Below are 16,286 nucleotides of genomic sequence, written 5' to 3' on the forward strand. Positions count from 1 at the left end.
ATTTGCATAGAATGGTTTTGAACACAAATAAAGGAGGTTATATAGTAGGATGCTATAAATGTTCTTTTATATGATCCCATGAATCCTCATTTAATTTAATTGTCTTTTTCTTGGCAATGCAACAAAACGCGTAGGCCAGCAAAAGCGAACGGGCAACTGGCAGCATGCAACATGCAACAGGCAACGGACAACATTCAACAATGCGACATTTGCACGGGCTTTAACTTAAATTATGCGCCAAACAAATAAGGTCTCGCCTAGTCTCAACTTCGGAGCCAGACTCATAATGATGCCAAGGGGCCATCGGCAAGTTGTTAATGTTTCTACACCTTAAGAAAATGAGATGTAATCCGTCTCCTGAATTGATTAACAATTTCTACTTTCGAATGATCCATAAATGTTTTATTATATAAATATATAATTTGAATTTATAATAATATTGTTTTAAGATTAACAAAAATTTTTCTTGTTTGTGAATGTGTATTCTTTTTTTCCAAGTGCTTTACAGTGGCTCCGATGTCGCCAGTTGCACAAAGTCATGGCCACAGTGGTCGGTTGTTTTTTTGGTTTAGCTGGGATGGGGTTCCCAAACGGATGGCAAAAAAGAAACAATGTCAGCAACCACAAGAAACAATTAAGTTGGCTCGACACAATGAGGAAAGCTACGATCAACAAGACAGTTGGATCAGCGTGTTTATGTGCTGCTGCCTGAATGGGATTGGGATTGAGGGGGAACCATGGTCCATGGCATCATAATTGCAGTTTCAGTTGTAGTTTTCCATTGGTGGAAATTGTTACAAGTTTCCAGGCCGTAAAATTAAGAATTGGCTATTGCATGTCCCAGCTTATAAAATAAATCCATTACGTATGGAAGAAGTAATCTTTATAGGCTTTTATCATTATATTACATTTTTTTAAATAGTTGAAAACTCACACTTATAGGAATATATATGTATATATTTTTGAAATATACCTAACACCTATTTTGTATTCCTTTATTATTCAGTTTCCTTTTTATAAGGCTTTTAAAATTGTATATCATTTTATTACTTCCGCCTTTAAAGTAGTACACATTTTAGATTAAAAAGAAGCTGTGTAGCAAATAATATATTATTTATGTTTCATAAATTCATACCACATAGAGTATAATGCTGGTGTAGTTCGATGAAACCAAAAATGGCTTAAACACATTCTAAATGGTGTTTAACAGAGCGTTTGATAGGTTGTTAAATTCTTTCAAAATTGCCCTCGTAATATTTCGTATCTGGCACATCTAACAGTGGGGAACCAGTGGAACCTCTTGCTCCAGCAGCTGCTGCGGCACGCGCCAAGAGTCATTAAAAAACTTCTGGATGGCAGAGGGCAGCTTTTTCGATTAAGTGACAGGTTAAATGCTAAACCATAAGTTTTGGCCACAAGCAGCTGGCAATCACCGAGCACGAGCCACGAAATTTTGCAGCCGGCCAAGAGCAGGAGCCAGGAGTCTCCACGCAGAAAAAAAATACATTTTTGATCTGCAATAAATTCTAAATTCTGCAGAAATTCGAATTGTACACATAGCTAATATTAGTTTAATTGGTTTCAGCATTTATTTTATCTAAGAATGTTGCATAAGGGAATGTATTCCTTAGGAGATAGTCTTCCTAAAGTGCTTAGTTTATCCGATTTTCGATAATATTTTTCTCCGTGTGAAGACTGGATGAGTTGGAAGACAGAAGAATCATCGAAAACCGGTCGAAAATCTCCCACAGGCACCTTCTGTCTGATGCGACGACGTGCGTCGGCCAACCATTAGTCGCAATCTTTGGGCAATTGTCGCTGATTGTTGTCGTCCGCTCTGCCTTGGGCTCGTTCCCAGATGCAGATGCATATGCTGTTTCCAGTTGCAGATGCAGATACAAATGCCGGCTGACCTAGCTTGATTAGCTAAAAGTGCGTGCGAAATCCACATAGGAAAACATCTGGAGCAATTGCAGCCCCAACAATTGATTCAAATTAACTAGCCTTTAATGCTTTTAAGGGTTCTATCTAACACAGAAAAATAAGCCATTCTCAAAATTGTACAAAACCTAACTCACTTTATAAACGAAGTCGCTAGAATTTCCAGCAAACAAGAATCCCTTAAATCTTTAGTCAATACAAGCATAAATCCTTGTTCTACCATGAATAAAATTGTTAATAATGTATAAGTACAAGTCTTGACTTTTTTCTTTGTTCCCTTATAAGATTTTTAAATTTAACCGCCCACCCCATCCAGGGCTGCCACATATCTGTGGTGGTCTATCGATAAGTGTAAGTGTTGGAAACTCAATTTCCAGCTCTTATCGATAGTATCGAGTAATTATCGTGGTTTGTTCCACCTCTAGTGACGAAAACAAACGCGAGGATATTACAAAAGAATTTAAGGCAATATTTGCAATAAAATAACAACAATTGGCGTTACCAAGTGGAGGACAACGAGGAGCACATCGCAATGCCGTCGAGAACGAGTGGAGCTGGCGCCAGTGCCAAGGAGGTGGCCCAAGATTCCCGGAAAACGATCATCGGGCCGAGGAGCAAGCGCATTGCCCAGAACAATCGCAACAGAAGTCTTGGTGGAGAAAAAAAACCCATAGGTGCCCAGGCGCAACGTACGTTCCCGCCAAAATCCGAGTACGAGAAGTTCTACGAAACCGTATTCCTGGCCGAGGATTCCCAGGCGGATGAAGTGAGTCTCGGTTTCGTTATAGGCATATGAACCTATTCTGTGTCTAAAGGGGAAGTTATTTACATTCCCTAGAAGAGCCACATGTTCAATAACCATGCTAGTATCTTACTAAATCTGCAATATTTGAATGTACATATGCAACTCGAATTTTTCAGTCATTTTCAGAGCCCTTAGTCCTATTAACAATAAGCAGAGAATACCTTCCCACTGAGATTAAAAATCTAGAAAAATATTTTTTATTTATATTTTTGAACGAATACAATATACCTTTTTACTCGAAGAGTAAGTTAAGTCTTAACGAAATGGTATACTAAAACACAAGGAAACAAATAATTTTCTTCGGACAAAATAATCTCCCTTATTGTTTTTTTTAAAGAGAAGAAGAAAGAGAAATCAGAATGAAAGCTAAATTTTAATTTTAAAAATGTTGGTTCCGATAGCATCTATTGTGAGGGTGGCCTCTTTTAGCCATTTTATACATTAATTCAATTTTGGCAGATTCTGTCAAAAGATTCGACTTTGCAGGGCCTTTATAAAAATCATCCAAAGACATTCTCTCAAAGTCAATGCTATCCAGAAGAACAGTAATCTTATCGTGATCCGTTGTGGTTGAACTTGGACTACGTTTTCGTACAATGTTTCCATTATTCATGTGTAAAACCCTATGTTCTTTTGGAATATTTTTTTGTAACCACATATCTAACATAGTAAAGCGCTTCAATTGATCCAAATCCTTCGTACACGAAAAATACTCTACGAAGCAGTGCAATTCCAATTCCATAAATTCCGGACAGTCGAAATGGTTTTGACGTTGTAATAACTGTAAGGAATAATGCGTATCATTAGCACAAAATCAATGATTAGATTGCTAAACAATCTTACCTGAATGGCGTGCGACATTAACAATTTATTGTCCAGAAGAAATGATACGGCATAAAGTTGAATCCATTCCTTTGGTGCCATACTACTTCCTAAGAGAGTTGACTCACATACTTGCTGAACTTCGCATGCCAGCCACATATTTGCACACTTTAAAAGCGACAGCAATACGTACGGTTTGGTTTGCTTCAATGGACACTTATCTTTTGTGTATATGAAATCAAGAAATATTTCAAAAACTTGTGGTGTTGTATCCTGCAATATCACTTCCCCCGTTTTTAAACCCTCTTTCTGTAATAATATTTCAAAAAACTCGGATGCCGAAGCCAAAACAATCTTGTGGCATTGGAAGACGGAGCTTTCAACTCGGATATTAATATCCGAAAAAAGCCCTCTTTTACGCAGTGCAGATCCTCTGTGCGCCCTGAAAATGAGATGAGATTACTTCTCGGATTTACAAAAATTACATCTTTCGGTTATAAGCTAAGATATTTACCATACTCCACCGCCTTTTTCCATACTTCAATAGATTCTGAAGTATATTTACTAAATATTTATATTTAATATTTTGTATTTTAATATATCGCGCGGATGATTAGGCTGTTGGTTGCAATAGCACTTCCGCAATGACCAGATAATGTTGGTTTGAGGGTATATAATCTAGAATTCTAAAGAAGTGTGACCGACTTTGGGCTGGCAAAATATACGACTTTTCCATTTCAACTCCGAAATTCCAGAAAAAAAGTTATCTTAAAGTTAATATGATGCATATGTTTACCAGGCGGGACTTTTTCTTCACTTCCTCTTTGTTGATCAGAGTAAAGCACAAAAATAAACAAACTTGTTAATTTCATGAGGAGACGGCGGAACGTCGAAAGGCAGAACCACGTTTAAAGAGACCGCTGCACGCCCTGCTTGGAAATGAGGAACCGGAGCCGGCATCTCCACGAGTAGCAAAGACTGCCGAGTTGCAAAAAACCGCTGAGCCAGTCGTTCGAACCCATATTACCAAAAAACAAAACAAAGAGAAATTTGAGGACTATTACACTAAAACGGATCGTCACGTGTGGAAAAAGGATGCCGAAAGAATGTTGTTGCAAGTTTGGGCCCAACATATAAAGGAATTCCGCGGCGAGGCAAAGAACATCCTTATCTACCGGCAGATGGCCAAGGAGATGAGCCAGTTTGGACCGAGTCACACGGAAGTCAAAACCAAAATGGACAATATGTCGCGAAAGTATCGGTAAGTTTATAGATTTTAAGCTTTCTATTTAATACTTTTTTAATTTTGTACACATTCTTTTACAGTATAGAAGCTGAGAGAGTCCGTGAATCTGGAGTTCCATCCAAGTGGGAATACTTCCACAGACTTCAGGCACTCCTAATTGGCACCAAAGCCGTAAATGTTTTTGAGGATATAATGATCGATGATCCAGGTATACCTATATAGTAAGAAACAAGCAACTATTTTACATATTTTGCTTACAGAACAAGCGCTGTTCAGCAATGGGGAATCTGAGAATGAGGAAATGGCTTCGATGAATGACGATTCCATGGCTGAAGACCTTCGGGATGAAACCGAAATTGAATTGGAAACGAAGGAAAAGAGGAAGAGAGCGCGGTCTCCATCACCAATTATCCCAGACATGCCAGAAGAAGAGGAGGATGAACCGCTGGAACAAAGATCCCCGTCACCCATCTCAAAATATCGCACCCAAACGAAGATAGCTATTAGCCATTCAGAGAGAATCCTTCAAATAGAAGAGGAGAAACTGATTATCGAGCGAGAAAAGCTGCAGGTGATGAAAGAAGCTCTGCTGGAGCTTAACTCATTCCACAAAGATATAGTTCATTTTCTTAATCTTAAAAATCAGTCAAATTAAGTGTTATAAATAGAAGGCGGTTTGTACTATCTCAGACGAATATACAACAAAGATGTTACTGAATATTTTGTGTACTGCATCAGTTTTAAATTTAACAAAATAAACATTCTGGTTAAGTTAAAATCAAAGAAGCTGTGACGGTATTTTTAAAATGCTTCCCAAACGGAAGTTCGGAAACGATTTTAAACAAGAAAGGAAGTTAGCTTCGGCAAGCCGAAGTATGTATGTATACCCTTTCAGTTATAATTATTAAATTTAAAAATACAAAAAATGATTTTCCCAATAGTATAAGATAATATGTCAAGAAACACCGAAGCTATAATTTGTATCATATTATTTTCCCACCAATTTTCCGATCGTTCCTATGGCAGCTATATGATGTAGTCCTCCGATTTTGCTAAAATGAAATTCGAAATTCAGAACTAATTAAAAAATATTCGTTCCAAATTCCCTTTATCTTACACAATACATCTTACACATCACCAGTTCATCGATGACAGCATCTACGTTGTCATTGACTATTTATCGACAAAGGCTAATTTTTATTTTTGAAATACGCGCCCGAAAAGAAGACAAAATTTCAGGTATTCTAAACTCCACCGTTCCGATAAGTACCCTACGCATGTTTAGTAGATGTTTTTTGGTATATTTATTATAATGGTATTTATTTTTATGTATTTTAATCGGTCAGTGCTGTCAGATTTGTATGGAAAAACGGTAGAAATAACTTCAAAAAATTTTGAGTTATTTCATCACATCCGCATTGGATGTAAAATCAGAGCACAATTTCAAACACATTGATCCTGTCTTTGTATTGTAAGAACCTCATTCAAAAATTTGTGCTCTGTTAAAAATTTATTCAATCTTTCAAACGTAAGGCGTAATTTTTTTTTTTCACTTTTAAATAAATTTCTAAGCAAGTCAAAATTGAAAACGTAAATTAAAATAGGCCAATTTTCCCGCTTTCCGCTGTTATCGATTGTTTTCCGTCATTGGACTCTGATAATAGCCAGATTTGCCGGTAACAAAGTTGAACAGGCATCACTGCTCACTGAAGGCCAGCTGCCGCCGCTTCCCGCGCATTTTCTTCGACCCAGGTAGGTCGAAATCTGTTTGGCTTGCATTCCGTGTTTTCACTCACCTCAAAACCTCCGTAGCAACACCATCCAGACAACGTGGAACTCCCGCAGAACCAAAGACCGGCATTATTTCCATTGTGAGTGCAAGAAACCATCGACGGCTAGATCGGCGTCCCTAACCTTATATATTAAATACACATTTTCCCAGTTTCGGAGACAAAAATTGTGAAAATACAAGATAAAATGCCGCGCAGAAAGGCCCTGACGAACAACAATAATGCCGGAGAGTCGGAGGCGCAGCCGCCAAAGGCGAAGCGCGCCAGAATCGCTTTTCATCTGGAGCTGCCCAAACGTAGGACCATTCTGGGCAACGTGCTGGTCTGCGGCAACGGGGATGTGGGACAGCTTGGTCTCGGCGAGGACATCCTGGAGCGCAAGCGTCTCAGCCCGGTGGCTGGAATCCCGGATCCCGTGGACATCTCCGCCGGTGGCATGCACAACCTGGTGCTGACCAAAACAGGAGACATCTACTCCTTTGGGTGCAATGATGAGGGAGCACTGGGTCGCGACACCAGCGAGGATGGCAGCGAAGCCAAGCCAGGACAAATCGACTTGCCCGGCAAGGCTTTGTGCATTTCGGCGGGTGATTCTCATTCCGCTTGCCTGCTGGAGGATGGACGCGTCTTCGCTTGGGGTTCGTTCAGGGACTCTCACGGCAACATGGGCCTCACCATCGATGGGAACAAGCGTACGCCCATCGATCTGATGGAGGGCACTGTCTGCTGCAGCATCGCCTCTGGTTCCGATCACCTGGTCATCCTGACCACCGCCGGCAAGGTCTTCACCGTGGGCTGTGCCGAGCAGGGCCAACTAGGCCGGCTCTCGGAACGTTCCATCTCCGGGGAGGGTAAGTCTTGGTCAATACGCTGACACTAGCATCCTCACTAAACTATATATTATTTTGTAGGTCGCCGTGGCAAGCGCGATTTGCTGCGGCCCGACCAGGTCTTCATCACGCGGGCCAAACCCTTCGAGGCTATATGGGCCACCAACTACTGCACATTCATGCGTGAATCGCAGACAAAGGTCATCTGGGCCACGGGGTTGAACAATTTTAAGCAGCTGGCTCACGAGACGAAGGGCAGGGAGTTCGCAGTGACGCCCATCAGGACGGATCTTAAGGATATCCAGCATATTGCCGGCGGACAGCATCACACTGTCGTCCTGACCACGGACCTCAAGTGCTCGGTGGTGGGTCGTCCGGAGTACGGACGCCTGGGCCTAGGCGATGTCAAGGATGTTGTGGAGAAGCCTGCGCTTGTGAAGAAGTTGACCGACCGGATTGTGGCCGTGGGTTGCGGCGAAATCTGTTCCTATGCCATAAGCGAGGATGGCAAACTGTATTCTTGGGGCTCCGGCGTCAACAATCAACTGGGCGTTGGCGATGGTGACGATGAACTCGAACCGATCGTGGTCGTCAGCAAGAATACACAGAACAAGCACATGCTGCTCGCATCCGGCGGTGGCCAGCACGCTATTTTTTTGGTCAAGGCGGATAAACAGGAGCAAAAGGAGAATGTGCCGGTGAAGGCTTCAGGCAGCAGCAGCAATAAAAGGGACAAGACACCGCCGCAGGACGATGCCGACAAGGAGGGCGAAAAGGCGGATAAACAGGAGCAGAAGGAAAATGTGCCGGCGAAGGCGTCTGGCAGCAGCAGCAGCAGCAGTAAAAAGATCAAGACTCCGCCGCAGGATGATGCCGTCGAGGAGGCCGAGGAGGAGCCCACTCCGGCTCCGACTCCCAAGAAGGCCAAGAAGCCGGCTGCCAAGCGAGGCGGCAAAAAGACATAAGAATAGGTACTTCCTATTATACTTTTCCCACTTTGTTTTTGGTCGCATTAAGTTACAAACCCGTACGCTTATCTAACGCTTAAGGATTCGCAAGATAGTTCGGAAGTTTTGCCTATTATACGTTAATTGAATCCTGTTAAGTTCTTATTATTTTGATAAATAGATGCCCGCTTATATCTTACAAGTCTGCCAAACGAAGAAAACTTCTTTATCAACCCAACTAAATGTTTATTAATTACATTCGCTTGAAATACAAAACCGTAGTAAATTTGTATTTCAATGCAAAATTTAACTAAAAGCCTATTTACACTAGGGTGGAGTTATGGGGTTATTGGCTTAATCTTTTTTTTTACTGGTTGAGTTGGGCAAAAGTAGGGGGCTTCGGTATTGGTATTTTCGGTACGACTCAGAATTTATTATTTATACTTTGAGCTAAATGAACACACGCATTGGGACAATTCCTATCTTTAGAATCGGATGATGGAGTTACCCAGTGTAAAGACTTTTATGGAGTAACCGGGTTAATGCCTCACTCGATAGGTATCCCTACATATTGTGACAAGGCTTTAATTGAGATTTATTTACAAACTAATCAACTTGAATCCGACTTAAGACCATCGGTTGTTTGTTTATATAATTTACAAATATATATCCTACTCACAGTGTACTAAAAATTCTTGGCTCAGGCGGGGAGGAATGGGAGATAACCGACAAAAAGCTACAAAGGGTTGGGCAGTAAGCATGGGATACCATTTACTTGAAACTCGAACAATATCAAGAAACACGAAATTGTTGCTCTTAACATAGATCTAAATATGTCTTTATAAATATGAATATATTAAGGGTGGCTCGATTCGTAGGGACACAAAATGGAAATACCTTCAAAGGCGAAGGTATATGTTCACAATTTGAAGAAACTGGATATAATTTGATGTTTGCGTCTTCATCCTCTTGGAAAGAAAAACCAGTCTAATTTCATGCAAGCCTTTGAAGTAGGTATAAAAGATTTAATATTTCACTACTTGCACTGTAAAATACCTGGCAAGGGTCGAAATGGAGCTTAGACATACAGAATGGTATAAATTGCAATTTCTGGTGAACAAATCGAACCACCCTGGCTTATATAGGTGTGGGTTTTGGCTTGACTACGAGTAGTAACACGGCTGACGATTGCCTCTGCCTGAGTCGACTGTGGCTAGGGAGGTGGTGATGGTAGTGGTGGTGGTGGTGGTGCAGTTTCCGCCGTAGTTGCTGCCCAGGTAGAAGCTCACGAACAGGATGCCGCACAGCAGCGATAGCGAAAGGACGACGCGCACCAGCTTCCTTGCGAAGGCGATCAGTCCCAGCAGATGCCCGCCGGCAGCAACGCCGCCCAGCTGCCGGTCGCCGATGCCTTGGCAGCTGCGGCACAGCTGCAGATGCGTCTGGATCAGTGCCTCAAGGCACTCGCCATCAAATTGGTCCATCGTATCGGCGCAATCCAGACCCATATCCATCAAATCAAAAGCACAAGCGCAGTTCTCCAGCTCTGGGCAGTCGCAGTCGTGATCGTTATTATTGTTGCCTTTGCGAGCGGCATCGTTCAGCTCCTGCCTGGTCAGATTACACGGTGAAAGTAAATATTATTTGCGCTTAGCGCACGAATACGCCGTCGCCTTGGGACAGGTAGCGGCGTGGTGTCCCAACTGCTGGTACATCAGAAATCCGAAGCCCGCGAAAAGCAGCAACAGCAGCGCCAGCGTCACGTATTGCAGATTCTGGGTGAACGCCAACTGGCGCTCCATCGCCGAGGCCGGATCGTGTCCCTGAAATAAGGATTCATTACTGAATATATTCAAGGCTTCAAATGCAGTAGGAGGACTCACGACAGCGGACTTCTTGCAGTCCACACTGGCCTTACTGGCCTTGCCAGCGCAATCCGGTTGCGCTTTGGGTTTGTTCTCATCGAAGCGGCAGACCAACCGATGCTGCTCCACATCCACCGCAGAGGGGGATTTGTTCCGCCACAGCTCGGCCACATCGGAGCCGCCACATTCACCGCCCGGCGCCAACATGGCCATCACCAGGAACTTGTCCTTACTCTCGCCACTCAGCTGGTGCTCCGACTTCAGCCATATATTAATGGAGGCCTCCTGGTTGGGTTGGATGACGCCGCAACGTGGCCGCACACGGAACTTCTCCGGCGATGTGGTTTGGATCTGCAAAGGTTGCGAAAGTTAGTCTGGAATGGTAGAGTCTGGATCTGTAGAGGATTCACCCACCTTGTACGTCACAGCCGAGGTGGCTATCGACTTGAGGTTCAGCGTGGCCTCCGCATTCTTGGAATTAAAGTTGACAAACTCCTTGGGATTAATATGCAACATGCCTAATCAAGGAAAGCAATATAAGGGCCCCCTCTCGGTATTAGTAGGGACTTTTAGAATATTTTCAATTTTGGTGGAGACCAAAAAATTTTGTTTAATTGGGATAACGAATTAAAATGAGGCGACTTGGTGCTACGATATGTGTATATTTGTGACATAATGAGCAGTGCAGATAGATAGAGATGTAGGGGTTTCTAAATAACTACGGGGTGATTTCTTACCCTCGCATGGAGTGTGCATCTCGTTGATGTTGGACTCCTTGAGGACCAAGGGAGCGGTATTGGCAAAGGTGACCTGTCGATTAAAGAGAACTCGTTCAAATGACCGTCTATTCTGGTGGTTAGGATAGTTTGGCGCCGCCCTCTTAATCAGCCCCCACCGAACGTGCTTTTGTGTGCCATTTTCACAAGGGCCACCCCACTATTCTTGGGGCCCCTTGAGCTGGCATTATTGGCGAAGGTTCCACTTGTACCGGAGGTCGCTTGGCGAGTTGCTTTGATTTGGTTCTCAGCCGGATGTGGGTTGTCTGCTGCGGGTCTTTTAAATCTCGTATGCATTGCAATTACGAGTTTCATCTGGGTGTATCATCCGCCCTTATCGCTGCTGCCCCTCGGATGTAATCTGCAACTCACGTAATTAAAACGCCCGGGCTCAGACATCGGTCACATTCGTCAGTTTCCACAAAGAGTTTATAGCCGTACTGTGACTTGAGATCTTGAGATATAAAAACATATAGCCAAAGCCGGACTTTTAGCCTTGGAAACCCTTGGAGATTAGTTTTACAGCCACCACAATAAAAACAGCTGGCAACCCTGTAACGGCGGATTTCCCTGCTTCGCTTTAGGGAATTCTCAAAACGCGTTAGCACTTAATATTATTATTTGAATATTATTAAATGAAAAAGGGTAGGGCTCGCCTTTAAAACCGATATTATTGGGTTCAACTAGTTTGAAACTTTCTAAAATTTGTTAAACACAGTTTGTTTATGATTTGTACTGTAGGTTGCCGTTTTTTTTAACCATATAACTGTTGTAACTTAAAACCTTTAACTTGCCCTTTAAGCTGGGCTTAATGGGTGGAACCACTTTACTGGTTCACTTTCAAAGAATCGCTCACAGCTGATACCTTGAACGGGCACAAAACGACGAATTCTCTTTAATTTAAACTGAATAAACAACAGTTGTCCATTTTAGCACAAAGACAAATATGCAAGGTGAAGTAATCGTCTGTCAATTCGATCCGTTTCGGGTTTGTTTTTTTGTTGTGCTTTTGTTTGGGCCTTCCACGTAACGCACACATGATCATGATCTCAGGTAGTCAACTTTCAGGGTAAATTACCGGATAAACTCTGGTTAGCAGTGAATACTTGGGGTTTTCAATGGTTTATTAATGATTTATTGGTTCTTGAAGGATTGACACAGATTTCTTGAGCACAATTCAATGAGTATAAACACCTTACACAAAACACGTACTACGCACACACACATACCCTGGGCATTTTGTTCGAGGAATGAATATCAAATTGGTATAATAATAACAATGCAGCCTCAGCTTCTGCCCTCCGATTTCTCCTTTGTCTCGTCGCTTATTTGTTAACAATTAACAATTATTTGTAACAATTAAAGATGGGAAATGTCCATGACGATTAGCGATTAGCACAAAGTTTTGGAACACATAAAATGAGGTTGCTTTATGAGGTTTTGTGACTAGTTTTCGCGATGTGAAAAGTTCGAATGTGAACAAAAATCTAACTAAAATCTAACTCGAATTCCGACGAAGAATTGGAGAGCCGGAGAGGTCGAGAGAGAGCTCGGGAGAGCAATTTTGGAGAGCACCGAGCAACCGCGAGGCTCCCGCTCCCACCGCTCGTCGTTTCGTTCTCATCTTGCATCTCCCTTTTTTACTGACACTTACGCTGAGGCTATCTCCCTTTTTTACTGACACTTACGGTGGCTTACGTTTTTTTGTGAAAAGTTCGAATGTGAAAACACAATTTAATAAAAAGCACAACCGAAAAGCTACGAGCTTTTGGCTCTCCCGCTGCTCTCTCTCTTTGAGCTTTCTGCTCGATCAACTTCTTCCAGCTGTTGTTGTTGTGTGGCCGGCCCGCAAAATGAACTGGAACTGTAAATGAAAGTGCCGTTGCATTAGATGATGACGTCGTGTGGGTGTGATAACAGAGAGTGGGTGTGCTGTTGTGGTTGTGTGTGGGTGTGTGCTCTCGAGTGGGTGTGTGGGTGATAATATTCGCTCTGGGAATCATTTACACATACGATACAAGTACGCACACACACAGAACATGTTATAATCCCTGTGACAATGGGTGTTCTACTTTTCTCGGGTCAACGCTTCGGGCCTCGAACTGACCGCTAGCCAATGACCCAAGCCAGAAACCGAAAGTTTAGCTATATGTCAAATAAAAGACTATAAATAGCGGCCGTAATGTTCTGCCCAAAGACCGTTGCGGGTGAAACGAGCGGATGCAGTGAAAAAAAATCATTAAACTGTGGAAAGTGATAAATTTAAAAATAAAACTGAAATTCCATAGATAAAGAGAAATATTTTTGTTAATTCATGCCCTGGCTATCTGAAGTTCAAGTGTATGTAATGGGGTAAAAGCGACACCCATAATGTTAAAAAATATTATCCAACGTCTTTAAAGTTTTCTAGTTCTTGATTGTCTTTTCAATACAATAATAAATACATTTATATCAATAATACTTTTATTTTTAAAACATGCCCTCAAAAGTATACAACTATTGTCACAAGTATAATAAAAGTATTTGAAAAGAAAATAGAGCCCCAAATGATTTACAAATTTAACATGGATACATAATGAATATGAAAAGTATTACTGGTACTATAGTTTCGATTTCCAGTATTTAAACTAAGAATATATTTTTTTTTATCTTTTGCTTTATAACCCCTCAGTGTAATGGTTCAGACCCTCGTTTAGGTAAGCTTAGTGGTCAGTTGGGGACTCACGCAGGACACGCAAACAGCGCACCCTAAATCAATACGTCCCAAGAATGTGAATCAATTATGGAGAGAGTGCCGGTAAGGTGGCTCGCGTGAGGTTTCGAAAAAAGCAATTAGGCGACCCAGGGACCGAAGGACCGACTCCTTCCGGGTGCAGCCATGTCACAAGGAACACGCCCCACAGCCGAATACCGCTCGAGATTTGTTCTGTTGTTGGTGGGGTGTCCTGACAGAGTAGTATTTGTATCTCCCACCCGAACCACTAACTCACCTTCTTGTCCACGTCCGTGAACTGCTCATCATCGCCGGCATTGACAGCCAGTGGCTTGGATGTAACCTGTTTGGCCTCCGGCACGAAGCTAAATTCGTAGTTATCCTCGCCACCCCACATGGCCAGGCTATTGTCCTTAGTAATGTACTGGCCAATGTCCTTTTTCGATATCATTTTCAAAATCTCCACCGCTTTTGGTGGCAGCAGGGCCTTAATGACCTTAAAAGCAGCTAGGATAGGGGATATAGAAAAGGTCATGGTCACGGTTAATGGTTAATGGTAGGTTGGCAAAAATCAATTGGCGAAGTCAATACCAAAGGGTTTCAAACTTTAGGTTAGATTTGTATCGCATAAAGTATTGCCAGTAATTACCATACCAGTCCTTACCATTTAGCACCCAGGCCAGCTCATATACCAGAATGTAATTCAGGGTATTGGGATAGTACAGCTTAAATGTCTCCACAATGCGCCTAACAAAGTCCAGATCCATGGTGGCCAATCCCGTGCCAGCCATGTCGAAGAATATGGTCAGTTGGGTCAGGTGTTGCTGTCTCTGGGTTCTCTCCACCCAGTACACTACGATGCGTATCAGCTCATCCAGATTTTTGGACTTACTATGCAGCTTAACACGGAATATCAACAGGGGTTTTCCATCCACATCGTTGCTGTGCACAAAAATCGATCCCTCATTCAAATACTCCTGGTTCAACTGGCTTGGCTCGAGGTCATTGGCCCCATAGGACTGGCGCCAGACACAGGTCTCCCATAACTTGTTGAAGGACGCCTCCATGTCGAGATCATGCATTTCCAGGAATCTCTGTAGCCAGAGGTGATCGTTGCGAATGCGATCGATGTCGGTGGGATGGAAGGGTGCTGTATGATAATAAAGAGATTATTGGAATCTTATCTATGTTAACGCGATAGGTCAGTGTGCATAAGGAATACCATTCTGTTTAAGTTACAATACAATCTTTCACGAACTGTTATTTCTTATCTCTGCTCTTTTGGTGTTTAACCATGCAATTTTTTTTAATCTCTGTTTACTTAAGTGGTGCCAGAATTTAAATTTCGAGAAGATAAGAAATAGGTTTTGATAACAACATGGAGGACAAGTGTTGCCTCGGGTGTGTTTCAAAGTTCTTTTTAAAGGAAATGTAGTAACAATATTTAAACATTTGAAAACTCATAAGCTAATACTATAATCTTAAATGTATTTTCATTATATTCCGATCGGTTTGATTTAAACTTTGGCCCCAGCTCAGCTATTTAACCTTTTGCCACTGATTGTCAGTAGTACGGAAGTCCATATACTATATGCCATTTCTATATATAGCTCTTTAGGTAGCTACGGCTTAGGTCTCAAGTTCAAAGCTTTCATTCGAGTGCACTTGAGTCGTTTGGCTAGGTAGGGCTGTTTAATTTATTCACTCACTAATTGGAGAATTTGCACTACAAATAAGTCAAGCCGAATGAATCATATAAACAAACTATTAACAGAACGCTGCTATATATCTACTCCTTATCGACTAAAACTATGGGATTATACGTGGCCATAAACTGAAACACACACAATTTATTAGATTCTCCAGCTAACGACCGTTGCACTTTGTATCCGTCAAGTGTTTCGGATTATCTCACCTGCTGGGGGTGATGAGGCATATTTGCTGTTGAATCTTTCCCGCAGCTCTTCGATTTGCTGGGGAGTCGTCTCCTTGGCCTTGATGCCCATGCTGCCAGCTAGTTTTACCACTCGTTCTCAGCAAAAATTGTGTGCAGACTAAACATCAAAGTACAATTCCAATCGAAGGGCCCAGTACTGTGTTCCTATCGCACCACTCCTAATCGGAAATCCACTTTCACTGCGATAAGATTTGATTGACTCGAAGCACGGGTAAAGGTACAAAAGGCAGGTTGTACAGCGGGAATTAGCGAGCTGTCCAAGTGCGTTCCACGAGCGTGTGCGGCTAACTGAATAATCGACTAACGGTGTGTCGACAGCGGCTATTCACGATCGGGGGATATAGATACGTAGATATATCGCCGCGATCGTTGGCAGTCGGCTGGCGTGCGGTTCGAATGTGGAGCACCTGGTTCTCCGCGGTACTATAATGGGCCTCCCAAAAGGGCCATCCACCCACCCGCCTACTGCTGCAATGGAACGTGATCGTGTGGGAGATACCACCTGCATTACAATTACCTCCAAATACTTGGGTGGAAGTGAGTACTACCCAAAGCTTTGGAAGCTTTTCGCTGGAGTGCTCAAATAAACGGCGA

General features: G+C 42.5%; 4 protein-coding genes across 6 annotated transcripts; 2 read left to right on the forward strand and 2 right to left on the reverse strand.

Moving 5' to 3' along the window:
• Positions 1-2,355: 2,355 nt before the first annotated feature.
• LOC119554805 (trihelix transcription factor ASIL1) lies at positions 2,356-5,592 on the forward strand. 2 transcript variants are annotated; one of them, XM_037865855.1, is made up of 4 exons: positions 2,356-2,707; positions 4,444-4,829; positions 4,895-5,022; positions 5,075-5,592. In XM_037865855.1, exons 1-4 carry the CDS (start codon positions 2,474-2,476, stop codon positions 5,467-5,469), a joined length of 1,143 nt encoding a protein of 380 aa, XP_037721783.1. In that variant the 5' UTR covers positions 2,356-2,473; the 3' UTR covers positions 5,470-5,592. The 2 variants fall into 2 exon arrangements, with proteins under 2 accessions (XP_037721783.1, XP_037721784.1); XM_037865856.1 differs by having other exon boundaries at positions 4,447-4,829.
• Positions 2,938-4,241, reverse strand: LOC119554806 (kelch-like protein 25). Of its 2 annotated transcripts, none has more exons than XR_005219842.1 (3): positions 4,083-4,239; positions 3,590-4,030; positions 2,938-3,527 (listed from the first exon to the last, which is right to left on the reverse strand). XR_005219842.1 is itself a non-coding variant. In XM_037865857.1 (3 exons), exons 1-3 carry the CDS (start codon positions 4,103-4,105, stop codon positions 3,126-3,128), a joined length of 846 nt encoding a protein of 281 aa, XP_037721785.1. In that variant the 5' UTR covers positions 4,106-4,241; the 3' UTR covers positions 2,938-3,125. The 2 variants fall into 2 exon arrangements, 1 of the variants encoding a protein (XP_037721785.1); XM_037865857.1 differs by having other exon boundaries at positions 3,590-4,010; positions 4,083-4,241.
• Positions 5,593-6,292: 700 nt separating the features above from the next.
• Positions 6,293-8,691, forward strand: LOC119555377 (regulator of chromosome condensation). Its single transcript, XM_037866720.1, has 4 exons — positions 6,293-6,566; positions 6,627-6,685; positions 6,757-7,455; positions 7,516-8,691. The coding sequence occupies exons 3-4, from the start codon at positions 6,792-6,794 to the stop codon at positions 8,397-8,399; spliced, it is 1,548 nt and encodes a 515-aa protein (XP_037722648.1). The 5' UTR covers positions 6,293-6,566; positions 6,627-6,685; positions 6,757-6,791; the 3' UTR covers positions 8,400-8,691.
• Positions 8,692-8,907: 216 nt separating this feature from the next.
• On the reverse strand, positions 8,908-15,968 carry LOC119555376 (motile sperm domain-containing protein 2). The gene is given in 7 exon segments (XM_037866719.1): positions 8,908-10,204; positions 10,265-10,597; positions 10,661-10,764; positions 10,984-11,056; positions 14,013-14,242; positions 14,400-14,885; positions 15,651-15,968. Coding segments are annotated over 7 exon segments (1,977 nt in total). The 5' UTR covers positions 15,742-15,968; the 3' UTR covers positions 8,908-9,544.
• Between the last annotated feature and the right edge of the window lie 318 nt (positions 15,969-16,286).

This window comes from Drosophila subpulchrella, chromosome 3L (assembly GCF_014743375.2).
Source record: "Drosophila subpulchrella strain 33 F10 #4 breed RU33 chromosome 3L, RU_Dsub_v1.1 Primary Assembly, whole genome shotgun sequence".
In the NCBI taxonomy this organism is placed as follows: domain Eukaryota; kingdom Metazoa; phylum Arthropoda; class Insecta; order Diptera; family Drosophilidae; genus Drosophila; species Drosophila subpulchrella.

Excerpts from the sequence above, each read along its gene's own strand:
- LOC119554806 (XM_037865857.1), bottom strand. The coding sequence starts at position 4,105 with ATGGAAAAAGGCGGTGGAGTATG. Across the intron at positions 4,011-4,082 it reads GAAAAAGGCGGTGGAGTATG|GGCGCACAGAGGATCTGCAC; the intron begins GTAAATATCTTA and ends TCTCATTTTCAG. Across the intron at positions 3,528-3,589 it reads TAATGTCGCACGCCATTCAG|TTATTACAACGTCAAAACCA; the intron begins GTAAGATTGTTT and ends TATTCCTTACAG.
- LOC119555377 (XM_037866720.1), top strand. The coding sequence starts at position 6,792 with ATGCCGCGCAGAAAGGCCCTGACGAACAACAATAATGCCGGAGAGTCG. Across the intron at positions 7,456-7,515 it reads ACGTTCCATCTCCGGGGAGG|GTCGCCGTGGCAAGCGCGAT; the intron begins GTAAGTCTTGGT and ends ATTATTTTGTAG.
- LOC119554805 (XM_037865855.1), top strand. The coding sequence starts at position 2,474 with ATGCCGTCGAGAACGAGTGGAGCTGGCGCCAGTGCCAAGGAGGTGGCC. Across the intron at positions 4,830-4,894 it reads AATATGTCGCGAAAGTATCG|TATAGAAGCTGAGAGAGTCC; the intron begins GTAAGTTTATAG and ends ATTCTTTTACAG. Across the intron at positions 5,023-5,074 it reads TATAATGATCGATGATCCAG|AACAAGCGCTGTTCAGCAAT; the intron begins GTATACCTATAT and ends TTTTGCTTACAG.